The sequence below is a fragment of the Rattus norvegicus genome, chromosome 7, assembly GCF_036323735.1.
Source record: "Rattus norvegicus strain BN/NHsdMcwi chromosome 7, GRCr8, whole genome shotgun sequence".
Lineage (NCBI taxonomy): Eukaryota > Metazoa > Chordata > Mammalia > Rodentia > Muridae > Rattus > Rattus norvegicus.
The window spans coordinates 23,063,572-23,082,697 of NC_086025.1; the positions used below are offsets into that span (position 1 = coordinate 23,063,572).

General features: G+C 47.7%; 2 protein-coding genes across 11 annotated transcripts in view; both read left to right on the plus strand.

Annotated features, from left to right (window-relative positions):
* The window catches only part of Ttc41 (tetratricopeptide repeat domain 41), a 63,277-nt gene extending 51,133 nt beyond the window's left edge, over positions 1–12,144 (plus strand). For 8 of the 9 annotated variants that reach the window (XM_039079430.2, XM_063263760.1, XM_039079429.2 and 5 more), the window contains exons 15-16: positions 11,245–11,374; positions 11,467–12,144. In XM_039079430.2, the coding sequence (XP_038935358.1) occupies positions 11,245–11,374; positions 11,467–12,121 (785 nt within the window). In that variant the 3' untranslated portion in view covers positions 12,122–12,144. The remainder of the gene's footprint in view (positions 1–11,244; positions 11,375–11,466) is intronic. The other variant, NM_001170605.1, reaches the window with a different exon arrangement.
* Positions 12,145–14,506: 2,362 nt separating this feature from the next.
* The window catches only part of Nt5dc3 (5'-nucleotidase domain containing 3), a 56,822-nt gene continuing 52,202 nt past the window's right edge, over positions 14,507–19,126 (plus strand). For both annotated transcript variants that reach the window (XR_005486729.2, NM_001134887.3), the window contains exon 1: positions 14,507–14,813. Coding sequence is in view for 1 of the 2 variants with exons in the window: in NM_001134887.3 (NP_001128359.1) it covers positions 14,612–14,813 (202 nt within the window). In the remaining variant the exon portion in view is untranslated. The remainder of the gene's footprint in view (positions 14,814–19,126) is intronic.

Consider the following 19,126-nt stretch of genomic DNA (forward strand, 5'->3'; position numbering starts at 1 on the left):
GAGGAAGAGGAGGAGGGAGAGGAGGGGAGGAGGAGGAGGAAGAGGAGGAGGAAGAGGAGGAGGGAGAGGAGGGGAGGAGGAAGAGGAAGATGAGGAGGAAGAGGAGGAAGAGGAGGAAGAGGAGGAGGGAGAGGAGGGGAGGAGGAGGAGGAAGAGGAGGAAGAGGAGGAGGGAGAGGAGGGGAGGAGGAGGAGGAAGAGGAGGAGGGAGAGGAGGGGAGGAGGAGGAGGAAGAGGAGGAGGGAGAGGAGGGGAGGAGGAAGAGGAAGATGAGGAGGAAGAGGAGGAGGGAGAGGAGGGGAGGAGGAGGAGGAAGAGGAGAAGGGAGAGGAGGAGGGAGAGGGGGAAGAGGAGGAGACTGGCCTGGTATGGACTTTTGAAATGTCAAATCCCATCCCCAGGGACACACCTCATCTAACAAGGCCACACCTCCTAATCCTACCAGACAGTTGTAACGACTGGGGACCAAGCATTCAAATATGGGAGCCTGTGGGAGGCGTCCTTATTCAAATCACCACACCCCCACGCCATCTTGCTGGTCCTGCTCCTTCAGTGTTTGTTGGGGTCTGTTTCCCTTCCATGCTTTCCCAGCCTGGGATGGTGGTGCATTACTGTACTCCCAGCATTTCCAGGATGGGACTGGAGGACAGTGTGAAGTACACAGCGAGAGCTGGTCTCCAGAGGGAGCGGGCAGGCAGGCAGGCAGGCAGGCAAGCAAACCCAGGGCCTCTGGCTGTGCAGTCCAGTGGTGGAGGAGTATTTGCCCTCCCTTCATGAGACCCCATCAGCCATCCCTAACCCCCCAAAGAAAAAGATTATTTTCCATGGCGCTTTTCATTCTTTGCTTTAAAAAAGCAGCAAAAATGATCGCACTCACTCTTCTACTTGTCGAAGAGAAAAAAGGCCAAAAGTACCTGTATGAACAGCAGAAGATGTGTTCAGTGGGTAGACTTTGATGTGTGTATGTGTGTGCGAGTGCACGTGTGTGTGCATTTGTGTGTGTGTTTAGAGGTGTGTGTGTGTGTGTGTGTGTTTAGGGTTTGTGTGTGTATTTAGGGGTATGTGTGCACATGAGCAAATAGTACCTCACCCCCATAGAGCTGATAGGCTGAGGCTGGTGAAGTTTTTTATCTAAAGCTAAAAAATGCAGATGTGAAAGATGAAGAAAATGTTTGGGAAAGGACTTGGTATTGATTTCTCCACAAGGTCTGTTCTATGACAGTCTGGGTCTCTAGCTTACTTCAGAAAGTAGGTAGGCATGTGTAATGGTGTCATGTGCAGAGGTTTTATGATTCCTGAAGTAAGTCTAGACAAAATGGTTCAGTCTGAAGTCTATTTTCAGTGTGGTGTGATCCAGTTTCTTTTTCTTTTTCTCCGGCAACCGAAGAAAGGCTTTTATTGGGGTTGAGGGAAGACACACATATAGCAGGCACACAGAGACACACAGCACACCCACACACACACACCCCTCCATACACACACACATAGAACATGGGGGTGGGGCAGGGGACATGATGATGACTTAGGCGGCCACAGCTCGGCCTCTTTTTTAGGGCTGGGAGCTTTTAAAGTCTCCGAAGGGTCTTCCTCCCCTACTTAGGGTTTGTCCTGTTTGAAGAAAGGATGCCGGCTGAGTGGCCCACAACTGTCGTGCAGATAGATGTGTTCTGATCTGACCTTGAACTTACATAGCCAGCCCACCAGTAGGGGACCCTCTTGGTAGAACAGGCCAATAAGTCCCTTTTAAAAGGGTAAGGAAGAAGCCAGCCATCTTGGAACATCCCCAACTTTATCACCGAGTCTATCATGGCTCTAATTCCTACTTTCTCACCCCCTCCTGCAAAGGCAGTGGGTTGGGGCACAGACTACCTGCTCCAAACTGACAAAAGGAGTGATGAGTGCCTCAGAGGAGGTTGGCTGACACACAGATCCAGAAGTGAGATAGTGTGATGATGGCTGGCATCCTTAGAGCCCGCTGTGGGAGCGAGGGAAAATCTATCATACAAAATGCGAGTCTGCTGTTAACTGCGGTGTAATTCCTCCTGGGTGTTAGGAAATGACTGAGGAAGAAGATAGACAGGAAATTATCCAAAGAGCTCTTGGGAGCTTCGTCATGTGCGTCAGCAAGATTGATGGTTTGGCGTAAGAGCCCAAGACACTTCAATAGCCAGTGTATGTTCAGAAGTTGACCCTCAGGTCTCCTTGATTGTAATCTCATGGGGAACAGTAAGAGACTAAGGTTTTAGCTGGGCAGTGGTGGCGCATGTCTTTAGTCCCTGCATTTGGGCGGTAGTGACAAGTGGATCTCTGGGTTTGAGGCCAGCCTGGTCTACAGAGTGAGTTCCAGGACAGACAGGGGTATACAGAGAGACCTTGTCTTGAAAAACCGAAAGAAAAAGAAGAGAAAAAAAATTTTTTTGCTTGTTTGCTTTTTTTTTTTTTTTTTTTTTTTTTTTTTTGAAATAGGGTTTCTTTGTGTAACCCCTGGCCATCCTGGAACTCATTCTGTAGACCAGGCTAGCCTCAAACTCACACTCACTTGCATCTGCCTCTGCTTCTTTTTTTTCTTTTTCTTTTTTTCAGAGCTGGGGACCGAACCCAGGGCCTTGTGCTTGCTAGGCAAGCGCTCTACCACTGAGCTAAATCCCCAGCCCCTGCCTCTGCTTCTTGAGTGCTGGGACTAAAGGCCTATATAACCAAGCCTGGTTTAAGAGGCAAAGTTAACGAGGAAAATGCTTTGACATTCTCATTAACATAAGTCCTGTTTAGTAAGGTGGAATGAAAGTGCGTGTTTGGCTGGACTGAGTGCCAGAACCTTCGTATGGAAACCCTGTAGAAAGGTAACGTCAGAGAAACGGTCTTAGGTCGAGAGTGACATACGCTGTACTAACAGATCAAAATGTAACTGTGCAGTAAGATGTTTGTTACCAGACTTATGCATAAGGAGCAAGCCTATGTGACAGGAAACTCTGTAAGAGAAGTCTGTTCATGTGACTGTCCTATTGGCAGGACCTTGTCAGCACTGGTCTCTTGCCTAGGCACCAGCTCTGTGTCCAGTGGAGGGGACAGTAAGGACCACACCTGAGTGAAAGGCAGGTGTGTCACCCGTTGATGTCACCACCAGACATGAGCAATATAACTGGATTTTTTTTTTGTGGGATTGTCCAACAATGTCCCAGGGAAGAATTCCCAGCCATCTTCTATAACTTTACCCCAGCCCTTTCTTTTTTAAACCTCCCTACCCATTTCATATTCTCTTAGCCTGGTACTTAACACAGTTCTTATTACCTTAAGTTGAGTATTTACTTGTTGTTATTATTATTATCGTTATTCCAGTTTGCATCTTTTATTCTTTTTTCCAATAATTTTATTTATATTTCATGTGCATTCATGTCTGTCTGCATGCATGCCTATGTGAGTGTGAGTCACAGACATTGTGAGCTGCCCTGTGAGTGCTGGGAATTGAACCTGGGTCCTCTGGTAGAGCCACAAGTGCTCTTAACCACTGAGCCACGTCTCCAGCTCCATGTGCACCTTTTTCTAATAGGAGAAGACTTGATTTCTCTTTCCCACCACTGCATTTACCAAGCAAGCTCATACATAAGGGAGGAAATACCTTAGCTAGTTCTGATTTACCTTCTCTCTTTAGAAAAGCAAGTGTAGGGATGGGGGATGTTGCGTGCTAGAAGCTCTGGGTTCTATCCCCAGCCCTGCGTAAACTCAGTCAGTATACACCTGAGGTCCAAGGTCGTCCTCAGTTCCTTAGGGAGTTTGAGGTCACAGGGCACATAAGTGAAGCCCTGTGTAAAAAAAAAAAATCAAAAAGAAAAGCAATATTGGCTACTAAGAGGATTTGGATATTACTTTTTATATTCTTCTCAGTTCCTTCAATTGTCCAGTTATTACTAATAATTCATTCCACAAATATTGACTGTGCCCTTTACATCTCAATCTCTGTTTTTGTTGCTGGGGAGACAGCGTGGACCAAGATACAGACCAACCGTGCCTTCAGCTGAGCTCACCTTATGAGAGAACTAAGCACATGTTTGACTTAAGTGGTGCAGGGCTACCTGGAGACTGCGGTTGACACAATGCTGTAGTAATATTGAACACCTTAAGGGCAGTCTGGGAAAATCCAAGTGCTCCAGGGGACTCTGCCTCCTCTGGCGGATGGGGCAGGCAGGTGGCGCTCCTGAAGGAGTGCTGTTGGGGGGCTGGAGTTGCAGAATGAGAAGTTGCGGGTTAAGGAAGGTCCAGGAGTAGGAGGACTGGGCAATAGTTACGATGTTATCGGAGGCTGGCAGGAACTGAGAAGGTCTCTAGAGCTGGTGTGCAGGAGAAGTGGGGAAGGGGCAGGGGGAGGGTATGAGAGAGTCTCACTGCTCAAATTTCTCCCCAGCTAGGGCAAGGGTTTGTGATGTTACCTTCAGAGCAACTGAAAGCCAGGACAGTAAGGGTTAGGAAGAGCCTTCAGTGGGATCTCCAATGTCCTTAGTTACAACTTTGGGTCAGAGCCACCACAGAGTTCCAGGACCCTTTCCATCACTCGTTTCCATTGTGTGCTTTTTTAACATCTCAGACAGACCGAGAATTCCCAGGGGCAGGGGACTTAGTGTTTGTTCTTTCTGTCAGCATGCTAGCTGTATGAAGGGCCATGGGTAAAACCAGAAAATCGGCGGGTATTTTACACAGTGTGCCCTGGGTTATCCCGTTGAAATGATGGGGCTGCTCTAAGCTAATGTACTGAAACAACTCTAATAATTCTTTCCCCCGTTGAAAGCAATTATTTTTTTCAAAGATTCGTTTATTTATTTGAGTACACCGTTGCTGTCCTCAGACATACCGGAAGAGGGCATCAGATCTCATTACAGATGGTTGTGAGCCACCATGTGGTTGCTGGGACTTGAACTCAGGACCTTTGGAAGAGCAGTCAGTGCTCTTAACCCCTGAGCTATCTCTCTACCCTGAAATCAATTATTTTTAGTTGACTTTCCAGATAATTTTTAAAAAAGATTTATTTTTTATACCTATGAGTACTCTGTTTGCATGTAGTCTGCAGGCCAGAAGAGGGCATCAGATCTCATTACACATGGTTGTGAGCCGCCATGTGGGTGCTGGGAATTGAACTCAGGACCTGTGGAAGGGCAACCAGTGCTCTTAACCGCTGAGCCATCTCTCCAGCCCCTAGAGTATGTGTTAGGTAGCTAGTTTGAGTGTCTTGACATCTTCCTTCTTGGGTTATTGTTCAGGTAGGTCAACGGTTGAATATAGTTTAGTCCTCACTGGGTTATGAGAAGAGGGGAGGTTTGATAATTAAGAGAGATTTAAGTTCTTTTTAAAGATTTATTTATTTATTATATATGAATACAATGCAGCTGTCTTTGGGCACAGGAAAAGAGGACATCAGATCTCATTTACAGATGGTTGTGAGCTACCATGTGGTTGCTGGGATTTGAACTCAGGACCTCTGGAAGGGCAGTCGGTGCTCTTAACCACTGAGACATCTCTCCAGCCCCCGAGATTTAAGTTCTAATCACAAAGTTTTATGCATGAGACTATAATGGTAGCATTTATGTGTTGAAATGTCCTAGGAAGGTGGCGGATCCTTCATCTTGTATCTTGTCATCTGTGGGGCACTTAGTACCAAGTCGAGTGTCTTTCGTTCAGTAATCCTTCATAACTCAGTGCAAACCTCAGCTGTAGATCCCAGAGATTTTTGCAGTAGGAATGGCAGCTATGCTGTGAGGCCTTCCGTGATCTCTGTTCCAAGCTCGCACTGGCCGCAGCAACCTCATTGCTGGTCCTCGATGACTGCTGTCAATTTGCTACTGAGAAACCATTTCGTGGGAGAACAGAATCTACAATAGCCTTTCTTTTCCCACTGCGGGGACGCTGAGCACTCTGTACCCAGCAGTTTATTTTAGATGCAAATGACAGGTGAACACAGTGTTACCTCTCTCTCCCTGGGCTTCTCTTTAAAAGGAAATGCCAGCCTTCTCAGTCAAGTTCAGAAGGAAGACTTCAATGGTGCCAGTGGGAAAGTCTCAGCAGGGTAGAGACAGTCTCTTCCCTATTTAATTTCAAAATTCTCACCTCAGCCAGAACCTTCTACTAACAGAAGTTGATCCTTTGATCCAAAAGTTAGTAAGTAACAACCCTTACCTTCTGGTTTTGACTTAGGTATAAATGTCCTCTCTTCCCTGAGAGGTTATCTCTCAGCTGCCAGTGAAATGAGTCAATTCCAGCCAGGTTAGATTATATTAAAGACAGTTTTATTGGGAAGCTGCTCTTGGGCAGACAAGTTCACTGGCCCTGAGGACCTAGTCCAGGGAGGCTACCATGGGAAGACAGGGGTAGGGGAGAAGGAGAGAAAGAGTGTGCACGCACAGACAGAAGAGAAGAGAGAGAGATCAAAATGTCTGGATTATAGAGAAGAGCCTCTGGGGGAAGGGCAGCCCAGCCCTTGGGCTGGTAAACTCATGGTTGGGGGCAGGGTATGCCAGGTAGAGACTGAGGGATGCTGGGAGAGCCTGGAAGCCAAGCCTGCTTTGGTATGTGAAATATGCACCTCAGTCCCTTGTCTCTGGGTCAGAAACCAAACATCCCTGCCTTTGGTTGACTATAAATGAACATGTGTGTGCACATAAGTGCATGTAGCACATACACATCACACTATCACTCCCCAAATGTCACTGCTAAAATATCTACCAGTTCTCACCTCCCTTATGTCAGTTATTTATTTATTTATTTATTTATTTATTTATTTATTTATTTATTTATTATTTCAATTATGTCTTTACGTTTGGGACCGTGCACATGCCTTCAGAGTCTATAAGACAGCATTGAACCCTCTGGAGCTCGAGTTAGAGTAGGGCACAGTAATCATCCTCTCTGCTGAATGGGGGCAAAAAACTGGAAGTCAGCCAAGCCCGGGAAGAGCTGGATGTTTTACTGCTTGTCCGGGTTGTGGGACCATCTTGGGGTAGGAGTGTGTAAGCCCAGTTGAAGCCTCAGTCCCTTGTCCCTGAGTCAGAAACCAAACATTCCCCAAATCTTTAAAAGCTGCATTAGGTCTCTGTCCCCTTCTAAGAGTGGAGCCTTGGGTTGGAAGTGGATGGTGTCTTTCTTGAAACACGTGACCCACACATTAGCCTGGGTTTCTGAAGCGTGAGGGCAACTGTGGTTTAGGTTCTGTGCCAGGTCCTCTGAGCCTGCCACTTGGTGTCTTTTATGGTTGTCTTGCCTGCTCAGACCTAGCCACACTGAAACTGCTTTAGCATCTCACGGGTCTAGATTTTTCTAAAGCATTTGGTCTAGTTTTCACAGATAACAATTCCTGTTCATTCTGTAAGCATCTGAAAAGCGCCCAAGGAAGACCCCAGACTCAGATGGTTTACAAAAGCAAAGAACGTTTATTCTTCAGAAACAACCAGCATGCGGGGGTCAATCATTCTCCAAAATGGGGACCCCAGAAAGGCATGCAGGGAACTCTCTAGAATGATTATGTAATCTCTAATGTGATTGGTAGGGGCTAAAGTTGTGATTTTGTATCACTTTGGTTGGCTACTATGTTACTTCCATATTTAGAGAGCGGGTTAGGTAATCTAAAATTTCATTGGTGGGTGCTGGGGAGGTCACAGGGGTCGGCCTCTGATTGGTTTGTGCCAGGTGGTCTGTGGTCTGCATTCCTATGTCCTGAACGTTTAACTATAGGATGAGCTCAGACTGCTGAGCACAGACAGGCATCCAGGGATAAGATATTTCCCTATTCTTGTGGTTCTCTCCAGGCTGTTCTTTGGGAGGGGATTTTATGACCATGGTTTGGATTTTATGGTCTGTCCCTGGAGCTGGTTTATGGCCTAGTTTCTGGGACTTATGTCTATTCCTGGAGCTGGGGCCTCATGGACTTCTTTTCAAAATCAGACCTGGTCCTTAAATGGAGACAAATGGGATTTATGTCATTTTTTTTCAATTCCAAGACTTATCTGTTATTTTGTATTTAATCAAGTTACTTAATTAGAATGACCAACCCGGCTGACTCTGGATCATGCTAGCCCATGGCTGTCTGGAAACAGAAGTGTACCCGTGAAGAAGAGCTGCTAGCTACAGGCATGTACTGTGTCCGGGGTGATGGACAGCAGGTTGTGTGGAGGAAGGGAAGGACCCTAGTAAGGGTCTCCTTACAGATACCACACACAGGTTTCTCCCTAGTAATATTACTTTAATGCATTTTTAATCTATTTATTTATTTGTTTATTTGTGTGAGTGGGGTGTGAATATCATGGCTCTGTGGGGGGTCAGAGGTCAACTTGCATGAGTCAGTTCTCTCCCTCCACCATGTTGGTCTTGGGAGTCAGACTCGGGTCATCAGGCTTGGTGACATGTGTCTTTGTCCCCTGAGCCACCTCTCTAGCCAGGTGATGATTATTTTGAATTCCCTAAGGAATAAGCACAGCCTGGGGAACAGTGTTCTCTTTCTTGCTGGAATCGTGGGACTGAGAACCCCAGTTGCACTGTTTTCTGGGCTTGTGGGCATCACTGTCTCAGTTGCCTCTTTGCCCAGAAGGGGGTAATACTGTCTGCCCACCGGGCTATTACAGTGATTTCAAGAGAGAAAGCAACCAGCAGAAACAAGCACCGAGAACACAAATTGGCTATGGGCGAGGGCCCAGGCATTCCTCAGTAATTCACATTCACTGATGGGTTGTCTTCCCCCTGGGTCTGGAGGACTGACCAGACTAAGCCAGCCAGTACCAGCTCCAGGCTGAGCTCTGCAGTCAGGCCAAGGCAGAAAGCGTACCTGCTGACCGAGAAGAATCAGGTTGCAGGAAAGAATACACCAAGGTCAAAACTGTGGTTACAGATCTGCCCTGGGCCATAGGGGAAGGGCCTTGGAAGAAGGGCCAGGCATCAGTGGAAGCTGCTCTAGTCAAAATTCAGTTCTGTAGCACCTCTCAAAGAGCTTCCAGAACAACAGTCTCTCTGCAGGATCTGGAGATGGGTGGGAGGGCAGAGACTCTCTTCCTGTGGGTTCTGCCTCACCAGCTATACGATGTTCTGCGTCTCCCCATTTTTCCTTTTAAGGGCAGTTAAAGCCCCTGGGGCTTAGCCATCACAACCGAGTAACTCAGTGATCTTGCTAGGGCAGCTGGAAACATCACAGGGAATCATGGGAGAGTTCCAAACCGAGGACAGATGGCTACAGACAACCTCCCCAAAGCCTCCATTAGATCTCTAGATAAGGCAGTGGGCAGTATGACTCATGCGGCACGCCTGGGGGGAGAAGGAATGGAAGTAGGGGTCAGGGATGCTCCTTCCAGTCCAGTGAGGAACCTAGTCAGCCATCCGGCAGGCTGGGTGGTTCTGCCATGAACTAGGCCATGTCTAAGAGATATGATGAGTGCACATCATTGAACATTGTTTAAAGGCCCTGGAAACCCGTGGCACTGTTTATAGAGGCCCAGGGGAGGGAGAGCTTTATACTTCATACTTGGGCACATTTTCATGTTTGAGCCATAGGCATATGTGTACTGTGAAAAAAAAAGGGGGGGGGGAAGACAGATGATGCTGGTATCCCCCTTATCGGATTAGCAGACAGATGGTAACTACCATTGTGTACCTTGTTATTAGCGCAGGCACCTGGTTGTATGTCCGAATTTGAAGCCCTCATATCCTCAGCGGTCAGTCTATCCCAGGTCTGGGTCAGTGTCCTGCTGGACCAATCTAGCAGTGCATTTGTAACTGAGACAATCAGCCCTTAAATCACAGTTCTAGCTGGGTGGTGGCGGTGTACACCTTTAATCCCAGCACTCAGGAGGCAGAGGCAGGTGATGGAGCTCTGTGAGACTAGCCTGGTCTACAGAGCAAGTTCCAGGACAGCCAGGGCTACACAGAGAAACCCTGTCTCACCCCCGCATTCCCCAAACCCCCAGCAGTTCTGAAAATAGACAAAATGGATAAATGAACACCACCTTAAAATCAGACTTTAAAAGAATCTATTTTGATCTTTAACATACTTCAGAGAATTAATATTGACACTGGTACCTGATGACAAAGGTTCTTTTCCTTATTTCTGGCTTGGGAAAAATGTTAAACCTATAAAATTTTGAGAATGGTGTAATGAAGCACTGTACCATTCACCAGTGCTGCATTTGTATTCTTTACACATGCACGCATGCACAAACACAAGTGCACACACTTGTCTGAATCATTGAACGTTGGTTGCAGATACGACAGTTGTGTCTCTGTCTATTTCCAAGCATGTCTTTGAGGTACCAAGACAGTGCAACCACAATACAATAATCAAGTTAGGAAACTGAACTGGGATGTAAGATTGGTTGAATAGGCCAATAGTCAGTACCCTCCACATACTCTATTTCCTGTAGTGGAGTAGTAATATCAGTTATAGTTTCTAGGGTTTCAATCCCAGAACATCCTACTTTGTGTGTGAGTGTGTGTGTGTGTGTGTGTGTGTGTCTGTGTGTATGTGTGGTGTGTGTGTGTCTGTGTGCGTGTGTGGTGTGTGTGAGTGTGTGTGTGTGTATATGGTGTGTGTGTGTGGTGTGTGCATGTGTATGTGTGTGTGTATGTGTATGTGTGTGTATGTGTGTGTGTGCGTGTGTGTCTGTGTGTGTGTATGGTGTGTGTGTGTGCATATGTACGTGTGTGTCTGTGTGTGTGTACATGTGTGTGAGTGTATGTGTGTGGTGTGTGCATGTGTACATGTGTGTATGTGTGTGTGTATGTGTATGTGTGTGTATGTGTGTGCGTGTGTGTGAGTGTGTGTGTACGTGTGTGTGAGTATGTGCATGTGTGTGTGTGTGTGTGTGTGTGTGTGTTAGAATGGAATGCATGGCCTGGCACATGCTGGGCAGGCACCCTTCGACTGAGCTGCTCTCCAGATCTAGGTGAGGGCTTGGGTTCTACTTATTTGTCTCTTTTAGCATACATCGTTGATCCCTCCCATCTTTCCCCCTTCTCTCCTTCCTTTTTTTGTCATCACTTCCTTATCTCTTAGCATCAACATCTTCTTTTCAGAAGAGTGCCCAGTCAGCTTCTGTCCCTTCTACTCAGACCTAGTATCCTTTCATTGCTACCTGGCCATTTCCTCACGTGAGATGAAGGCGACATGTCTTTGGCAGGGTATTATGACAGGTGGTGCTACAATGCCGGCCTTATAAAGCTTTTAAATGTATAAAGTTAGTGCTGAAAAAAATTCTCGCGTTCTCTCTCCCCATGTCTCCAGCGGGCCAGCTGTTGTCAGGTGACTTCTGCCATCATGCCACAATGGAGGCGGTCAGCTATTTGTACAGGTCACTTGATTTAAGGGCAGCTCACCTGGGGCCTTCCCACGCCTCCATCGAGGGAATACTACAGTGAGTTTCTTTTGCATGTCTCAGAAAGAAGCAGACTTTTCAATTATTTGTGTTACTATTACAGCCACTTGACACGTTCTGATCTTTTGCAGCCTTCTGAGGGAAATCCAGAGGTCCCGGGGCAGGAGGTCCTGGCCTCAAGGCATGAACCAGCTTTATCCTGAAGGTTCTAGCTGTGGCTTTTCATTGTGGGAGAACTTGCCTAAATTAAACTTCCACAGCGCCCAGAGTTCTGACACAGTGAACACTGCAATGTGTATGAATATACATAGGTTTCAGAGAGCTAAAAGCACAGAGCCTTCTCTGGTTTCAGATAAAGCAAAATATTTTCCCGGCAGAGGAAAGAAGACCCTGACCCCAATTCTGTCCATGTCTGCCGAGGAAAAGGCCCAAAATTCACAAATACGGAATAGTCTAAGAAAGCAACCTCCAAGGAAGAAGGGAGTCTATCCCCTGAAGACGTACTCCCTCATTGACAAGAACGGTTCGGTGAGACTCTCAAGGCAGAGGGTTTTTTCTGCTGAGTTGGGGAGCGGAAGGAGCCTGATCAATTCGATTTACCGTCAACCGCTGCGAGCACCTCTTAGTGCAGACAATCCCTGGAAGTCCATATCCGAACTGGTGTCAGAAAAGTGGCTCTTTCACACTCCGCACTACTGCTTCACTCCTCAGAAGTCAGTCTTCCCAAGAAGATCTCAAATCGAAACAAAAATGCTGAAGACCTCACATGACTTTGACAAGGAATAAAAGTAATGTTGGGCTGTTTTGTACTTTGAGTTGCTCTCATCTCTCTCAGAAGGTGTATGTGCGTGTGATACATGTGTACATACACGTGTTTGTGTGTAGGCCAGAGGACGTCAGTGTCCTCCTTATGCCTTTTCCCGTTATCTTTCGAGACAAGGTCTCACTGAACCTGGACTAGCCTGGCAGTCGGTCAGCACCAGGCATCTTCCTGTCCCCCGTTCTTTGTGCCGAGGCACAGGCTGTCACCCCTGTATTTTTATAGCAGTGCTGGTGCATACATGAAAGCTCTAAACAGACCAAGCCATTTCCCTGAAACGTATTTTGGATTTTTTTTTTATCAGATCTTTTCTTTTAACTCTTCAGGGAGTGGTCACTATCCGGGTCTGGGGATTCGGTTTTCTCAGCCCCTTATAATGTTGTATCTGATTTTAGCTAAAAAAAGAGCAGGTTTTTTTTTTAAAGACTTATTTATTTATTTATTATATATGACTACACTGTAGACACACCAGAAGAGGGCATCAGATCCCATTACAGATGGTTGTGAGCCACCATGTGGTTGCTAGGATTTGAACTCAGGACCTCTGGAAGAGCAGTCAGTGCTCTTAACCTCTGAGCCTTCTCTCCAGCCAAAAGAGAAGGCTTTACGTGATCTACATTTCTATGATAGGTACAACAACCTTGATTCCACAGAGTCCTATACTGCTAAGAAAAATATATAGAGGCACTCTTACCAATCGTAATTTTTAGAAACATTTCTATAGTATATTTTGAATTAAAAATTCACCTAGGTAAAACTGATGGTTATCACCAAAACTTTTTATTAGCATAAATAAGATAGGAAGGGAAATGCTCTCAAGTCATAAAGGCAGCATTAATTATCAGAGCCCATGGATTTGATAACATATCTATTTGCACATTTTATTATCCTCCCTTTTATCAGTGACTCGTAAAACATTAACCTGTAACAAGTTAAGGATTACTTTCTAGTTACCCTCATCCCTACCACCCAATAGAAGAGGGGACTCAGCTCTGTGACTTTAGGCAAGCAGCCTCACCTCTGTTGTACCTCAGTTTCATTATGTATACAGGAGACACATGGTGCTTTCAAGACAGTTGGGGAAAGTGTATGAGATAAAACACACAGCCAGCTTTCTATTAATGGTTTTCATTATCGGTCAGGAACTAGCTCAGGTGTCATCATCTTCCAAGAAAACATCTGACTCCTTCAGCCCACAACTTAAGAATCTTCTGACGCCTGGGCTTGTCTCACACTGTGTCCGGGCTATTTCATCATCCCAGGCGTTCCCACTATACCCCTCTACTCAGTGGTCACCATGGGGTACTTTGGGAATTCCTTGGGACCCAGTGCTTCTCATGCAGGTCTTGGGTGGGTGATAGAAAGTCCTGCAGGAGCCAAATCTGACTCAGTGCATATAGAAATGGCAGCTGGTAGGGCGGCTACTGTTTGTTGGCTATTAGTGGAGCTCCAACGTACGGAACAAGTGCAGTTAAGCAGATGAGTGGAGCAGGTACCAAACGTGCTGTGAGCAGGAAACTAATAATCAGGTCCAGAGGACCTCTCTGGCGGTCGGGACCCGGCTTTCCAGAGGCAGTGCACTGTAAAGGAAATTTACATTTATTGGAGTCTTCAGGGGCAGGATCTTGAGACGACTTTAAACCTTGTGCGGGATCTCGGCCTAGCAACTTTTTAAAGGGCAGCTCTTGGATCGGCCCAAGGTGGGTCTCACGACACCTGAGATCCAGGAGATAACCTGCAGAAGCCATTGACACGGAAAGTGGGTCTCATTCCAGAGACAGGGACTAGAGATGGTGAATCAGAATTGGGAGCCCGCCACGGAAGGCAAGAGGAAGGTACAGCAGAGTCTTACGGGCAGCGATAGGGTCGGAGATGAATCATCCTGGTTTGTGTGGCCTCAGCACCACCCCCACGCCTCACGGGTCAGGAAGTGACCGCAGCAGACCGGGCGCTGTGCCCTGGCACCTACGGCCCCGCCCCACACGGTTTCTCTAAGGCCTTGCCCTTGACTCCGCCTCTGACTCAACCCAGATCGGGTCTCTATTTCCACAGACCCACACCTGACCCCAGCCTTTGACTACCCCGTGTCCCCGGCTTTGTCTTCCCAGGCCCGGTCCTTGCCTCTGCCTCTGACGCAATCGAGATGGTTCCACTCATTCTCTCTAGACCATGTTCCTTACTCAGTCGGGGCATCATTCGACCCAACCAGGCCCCGCCCCAGCCCAGCCCAGGCCCCACCCACCCCGCTGCTCCAAGCCTAATCCTTGACCCCGCCTCCCGCTTCCGTCTAGAACCCGCCCACCTCTCCAGCCTCGCCCCCGGCCCCGCCCAGGCCCCGCCCCGAAGTGGGTGGTGCCTGGGCCGCGCTGCCACTTGCTCAGACGTAGGAACTGCCGGCGTGCGTCCGGGAGCCTCCTGACGCTGGCTGTCCATGTCTCTGGCAGCCTAGTGGCAGCATGGCCACGGTGGCAGCGGCGGCCCGCGGGGTCGGGGCGAGGGCGGTGGCGGGGCTGCGAAGCGGCAGCGGGGCTGTGGCTCGAGGACGACCGCCCGCGGACTGCGCTCGGCGCCTGTGCACTGCCCCGGCTGCCCCGGCTGCTGTGGACATGAAAAGCTACCTGTGGGCGCGCTACCACGAGGCGAAGAGGAGCACGGACGGTGAGTGCGCGCCCCAGCTTGGGCAGCCTACTCGAGGACCCCTCGGGTCCCCCGCACCCTACCTCCGTCGCGCTACTCCCGCGGGGGAGGCGACTCTAAAACTTCGCAACTCTTGCTTCTCTTTCCCCCGCTGGGGAAGCTATTTCATACCTGGAGATTGTTAAACCAGGAGTGTGCATCGGATGTGCTCTGGGCCGCCGCGAGGGTTCCAAGGGCGTCGGTAGGAACACCGTTAGGTCTTGTCATTGGCTCTGGGAGCGATAGTAGCAGCCCGGCTTGCTGCCGCGCTGTCCTAGACAGGCTCCAGCGCAGGCGAGCGAGTCAGGAGGCTGAGCGGTTCTCCCTTTTGCAGGGTGGAGTAGGTGAAATGTTCTGTTTGAAAGGGGAGGGTGGTCTGGTTATCCACGGCCCTCTGCGAGGGCAAGGGTTCCTGTGGCCAGGTGAACAGAGAATGAGCTTCACTCGGCTGTTAGGGAATCGAGAAGTACTGGAGAGAGGAACCAGATGATAATTGTAACAGGTATTGATATAGTTCCTAAATCTCCCTCAGCCTCCAGAGGAGGGGGTCATGTCCATTATGTAGACGGGAAGGGCGAGACTCGAGACTCGAGTGCAAGCAAGAGGCCTAAACAAAAACTGGTTTTGACCCAGGGTGGGGAATCCATTGTCTTGTCTGTTGCTTTGTGCGTCTTCCTAGCAGTCAAACGTTTGGAACCTGGAGTAAAGGGCCGGTGACGTGTAGACACTGAAGCTGTTATCAGAGGACACGCTGGATTTAATACTGATTTTGGAAGGGGGGTGGTTTGGGGAGGTTGGTACAGGAGGAGGGGGTTGGTGAGGGAACATTTTTGTAGGATTTCCTTTTGCATCTTTGGCCACATGTCTGTGTTTAAGTGCAGCAAAACCTATTTGGAATGATCTTCACAGCACATTCAGAGTTGTCTGCAATGCTTTGAAAGAGTGACTTATTGTTTTTGGCCAGGCAAGTGTTTTGAGAGGGGCTGTGTATCCCAGGCCTTTGAGTTATGAGTCTCCTGTGTTATCTATCTTCCCAGCAGGGAGCCACCGTTCCTGGCAAATGTGTCATGTCAGGGCTCTGTCCCTCTTCCCTCTTGCTTCTCCTCTTTCTTTTTGGTCTTTTGTGACAGGGTTTCAAGGTAACTTTAAACTTGAAGCAATCCTTCTGCCTCAGTCTTTGAAGCGCTGGCGTTAGAGACATGAGCTACTCACTATTCCTGTCTTTTTGTTTTTGTTTTTTTCGACACTGTGTAGTCCTGGCTGTCCTGGAACTCACTCTGTAGACCTGATGGGCTTGGAACTCAGAGAGATCACCTGCCTCTTTCCTGAGTGCTTGGATTAAGGGTGTGTGCCAATACGCACAGCTCAACTATATTTTTAGTTGAAAAATATTCTGACATGTATGGAAAGAATGAAGTATAAAACTCCCTATACAGTATTCATACCCGTTTGGCTGTGGGATTGGAGCAATCCACACACGTCCTTTTGAGGAGTGAACTATGGGTAAATGATTCAGTGTTGTGGTATGTGCCTACTGTGGAACTACAGTACTTAGCAATAAAAAGGAGAGTACCATTCATCTAACATACAAAAAAAAATGTATATTTTAGAGAGTTACACTGTGGAGTGTGTGTGTGGGGGAAGCCAGTCTCTGAAGGTTGAAGGGTAATTGCATGTTTAGTTTTAGAAGAAACTAGAGGTAAAATTGCTTTCACCCTGCTATTTTGGACAGGATTTGCCCCTTGTGGCCTGTGAGAACTAGAGAGGTCCTGAAGCTTGTTTACCCGTCTGGAAAATGGGGTATGGGTAGTACTGACTTGGGGTATGTGTACTCCTCCTCCTCCTCCTCCTCCTCCTCCTCCTCCTCCTCCTCCTCTCCCCCTCCTCCTTCCCCTCCCTCCTCCTCTTCCTCTCCCCCTCCTCCTTTCCCTCCCTCCTCCTCTCCCCCTCCCCTCCCTCCTCCTTCTCCTCTCCCCCTCCCCTTTCTCCTCCTCTTCCTTTCTCCCTCCCCTCTCCTCCCCCTCCTCCCCCCTCCTCCTGCCTCTCCTCTTCCTTATTTATTTATTTGTTTATTTGTTTGTTTACTTTGAGGCAGGGTCTTTCTGTACAGCCCCAGCTGTCCGGGAACTCTGCTTTGTAAACCAGGCTAATCTGGAACTCACAGAGATCTAACTGCTTCTATCTGGTTCTGAAATTAAAGTTCTTCACCACTGCACCTGGCCCTAATGTAGCATTTTTAGCCTGAGCCCATCCCCTGCAGATGCTACTACCTATGCAGATACATGGTGTGCAGGTCCTCCCCACTCCCCACGCACATTCACAAGTAGTTTCTATGTCACCTCTGAAAACTCGGGGACTTTAATCTGGCTTTGCCTCTTTGTCTCGTTTGGGTCCTCCTCTTCTCTACTCTCCTCCAATCCGTGCCCATGTGAGCCGTCACTCAGTATCCACCAGTGGGTTTTAAGGTTGTTGATTCTCAGTATCCGTTCACCTGCCTGCCTGTGCCAAACCGTGGAGCAGCCTTACATGGATATGGAGTCTGGTAGAGGGATAAGGGTCAGCTACTGACAGCTGCATAGATGACTGACTGACTGACTGACTGACTGGCTGACTGACGTGTGTGTGTGTGTGTGTGTGTGTGTGTGTGTGTGTGTGTGTGTGTGTTGCGCGCATGCGCACACAGGAGCCCCACTCCCCAGTAATCCCCTCAGGATAAAATGGTTTTACTTTCCTACTGTTTGATTCTGACAAAAGAATCTTATTTTCTGGTCACTTGATTCCTTTTTTAATCACAACAGTGGTTTCAGGCCAAGCCCTTCAAATGCCTGCCAGGCAAGGGGTATGATTTTAGGCTTTGTTATAATGCACTCTTCCCCAGTCCCTGTTTCTCTCTATTTTAATTAAAATTTATTAAAAAAACCAAATTTTCAAGTCAGCTTTGGATATACAGAGAAACTTGTAGCTTCTATAAAGCCTACAGTCGGCTTCTGTTCCAAGCCCCCTTCTCCTTCCCTTCCTCCCTCCTTTCTTCCCTCCTTCCCTCTTCCCTCTTTCTCTCTTTCTTTTTAAAGGAGTTAATCTGAGAGCTGGGCTCATTAGAATATATGCCCCTTTGGTGAGGTCATAGTGGAAGAAGGTAAGCTGTGAGTTACTGTAGAGTGCTATGGGCTTTATTCAGAGATGTGGCAGGGTTTAGTCAAAGTTCTGGGTTGAAAGAAATTGATAATCCATAAGAAATTTGACATTTGTGAGGGCTGGGAAGGAACTAACTTCCCTTTCCTGCAAGCATGGGGTTTGAGTTTTAGTCCCTAGAACCCACCCGAAAGCTGGGCACAGTGGCACCTCTCTGAGCCACCAGCTAGCAGGTGGGGAGATAGAGGATTATTGGGGCTTACTGACCAGACAGGTTTGCTAAAAAACAACAACAACAACAACAACAACAACAACAACAACAACAACAAACAAAACAAAAAAAACAAATCCAAAGCCCAGAGAGCTGTGGGTTTAGTGAGGGAGGCTGTCAGCAGGCAGTAAGGCAGAAAGTGTAGAAGACACCCGATGTTCTCCTCTGGCCTCTGCACGAGTGCACATTGGTCATGCACCCACAAACGAGTGCATGAAGGCATATACTGTATGTGGGCACACACACACACACACACACACACACACACACACACACACACACACACGACTTAGGTACTTAGCAGGAATATTGTTGCAAGCAGAACATTACAAAGTCAGCATTGGACACCAAGATAGTTCTCACCATACCTAAAGTGCTCCACAGTAAGTAATGACACGTGCCTTCCTTAAAGTGTTGCAGTTGGTTAGAGAGATACCCTTTGATAGTTTTCAATTAGACTCACATTCCTCAGACTGCTCCCCAATCTTCTGAGAGATGGGGCTGTCGAAATGTAGGGTGAAAAAATTTTTTTTTTAGCAGCTGGGCTTTTCAGTACCAGCTCTGAAAGTCCTGTGTCTCCAAGAGAAAGGATGTCAGTATCTTGCTTCCTGGAGAAATTTGACCTTGAAGCCCCATTTTTGTGTTACTAACTCTATTTTGGGGTTCTGTACTTTGGCATTTCTAATCATTCGTTTAGTTGGAAGGCATGTTACTAACAGTGGCTGATGCTTCGTGGTCCATCTGGAAATGTGCTCTCTTCTGCACTTGAGAATGGCAGAATATGGAGGTAGGCGTCTGTTTAAGAGTCTGCAGAATCTTTGTACTCTGTCCTTAGGTAAATAGGCATGTTTGCACTATTAAATTACACTTGGCAATTGTACACGCACAAGCT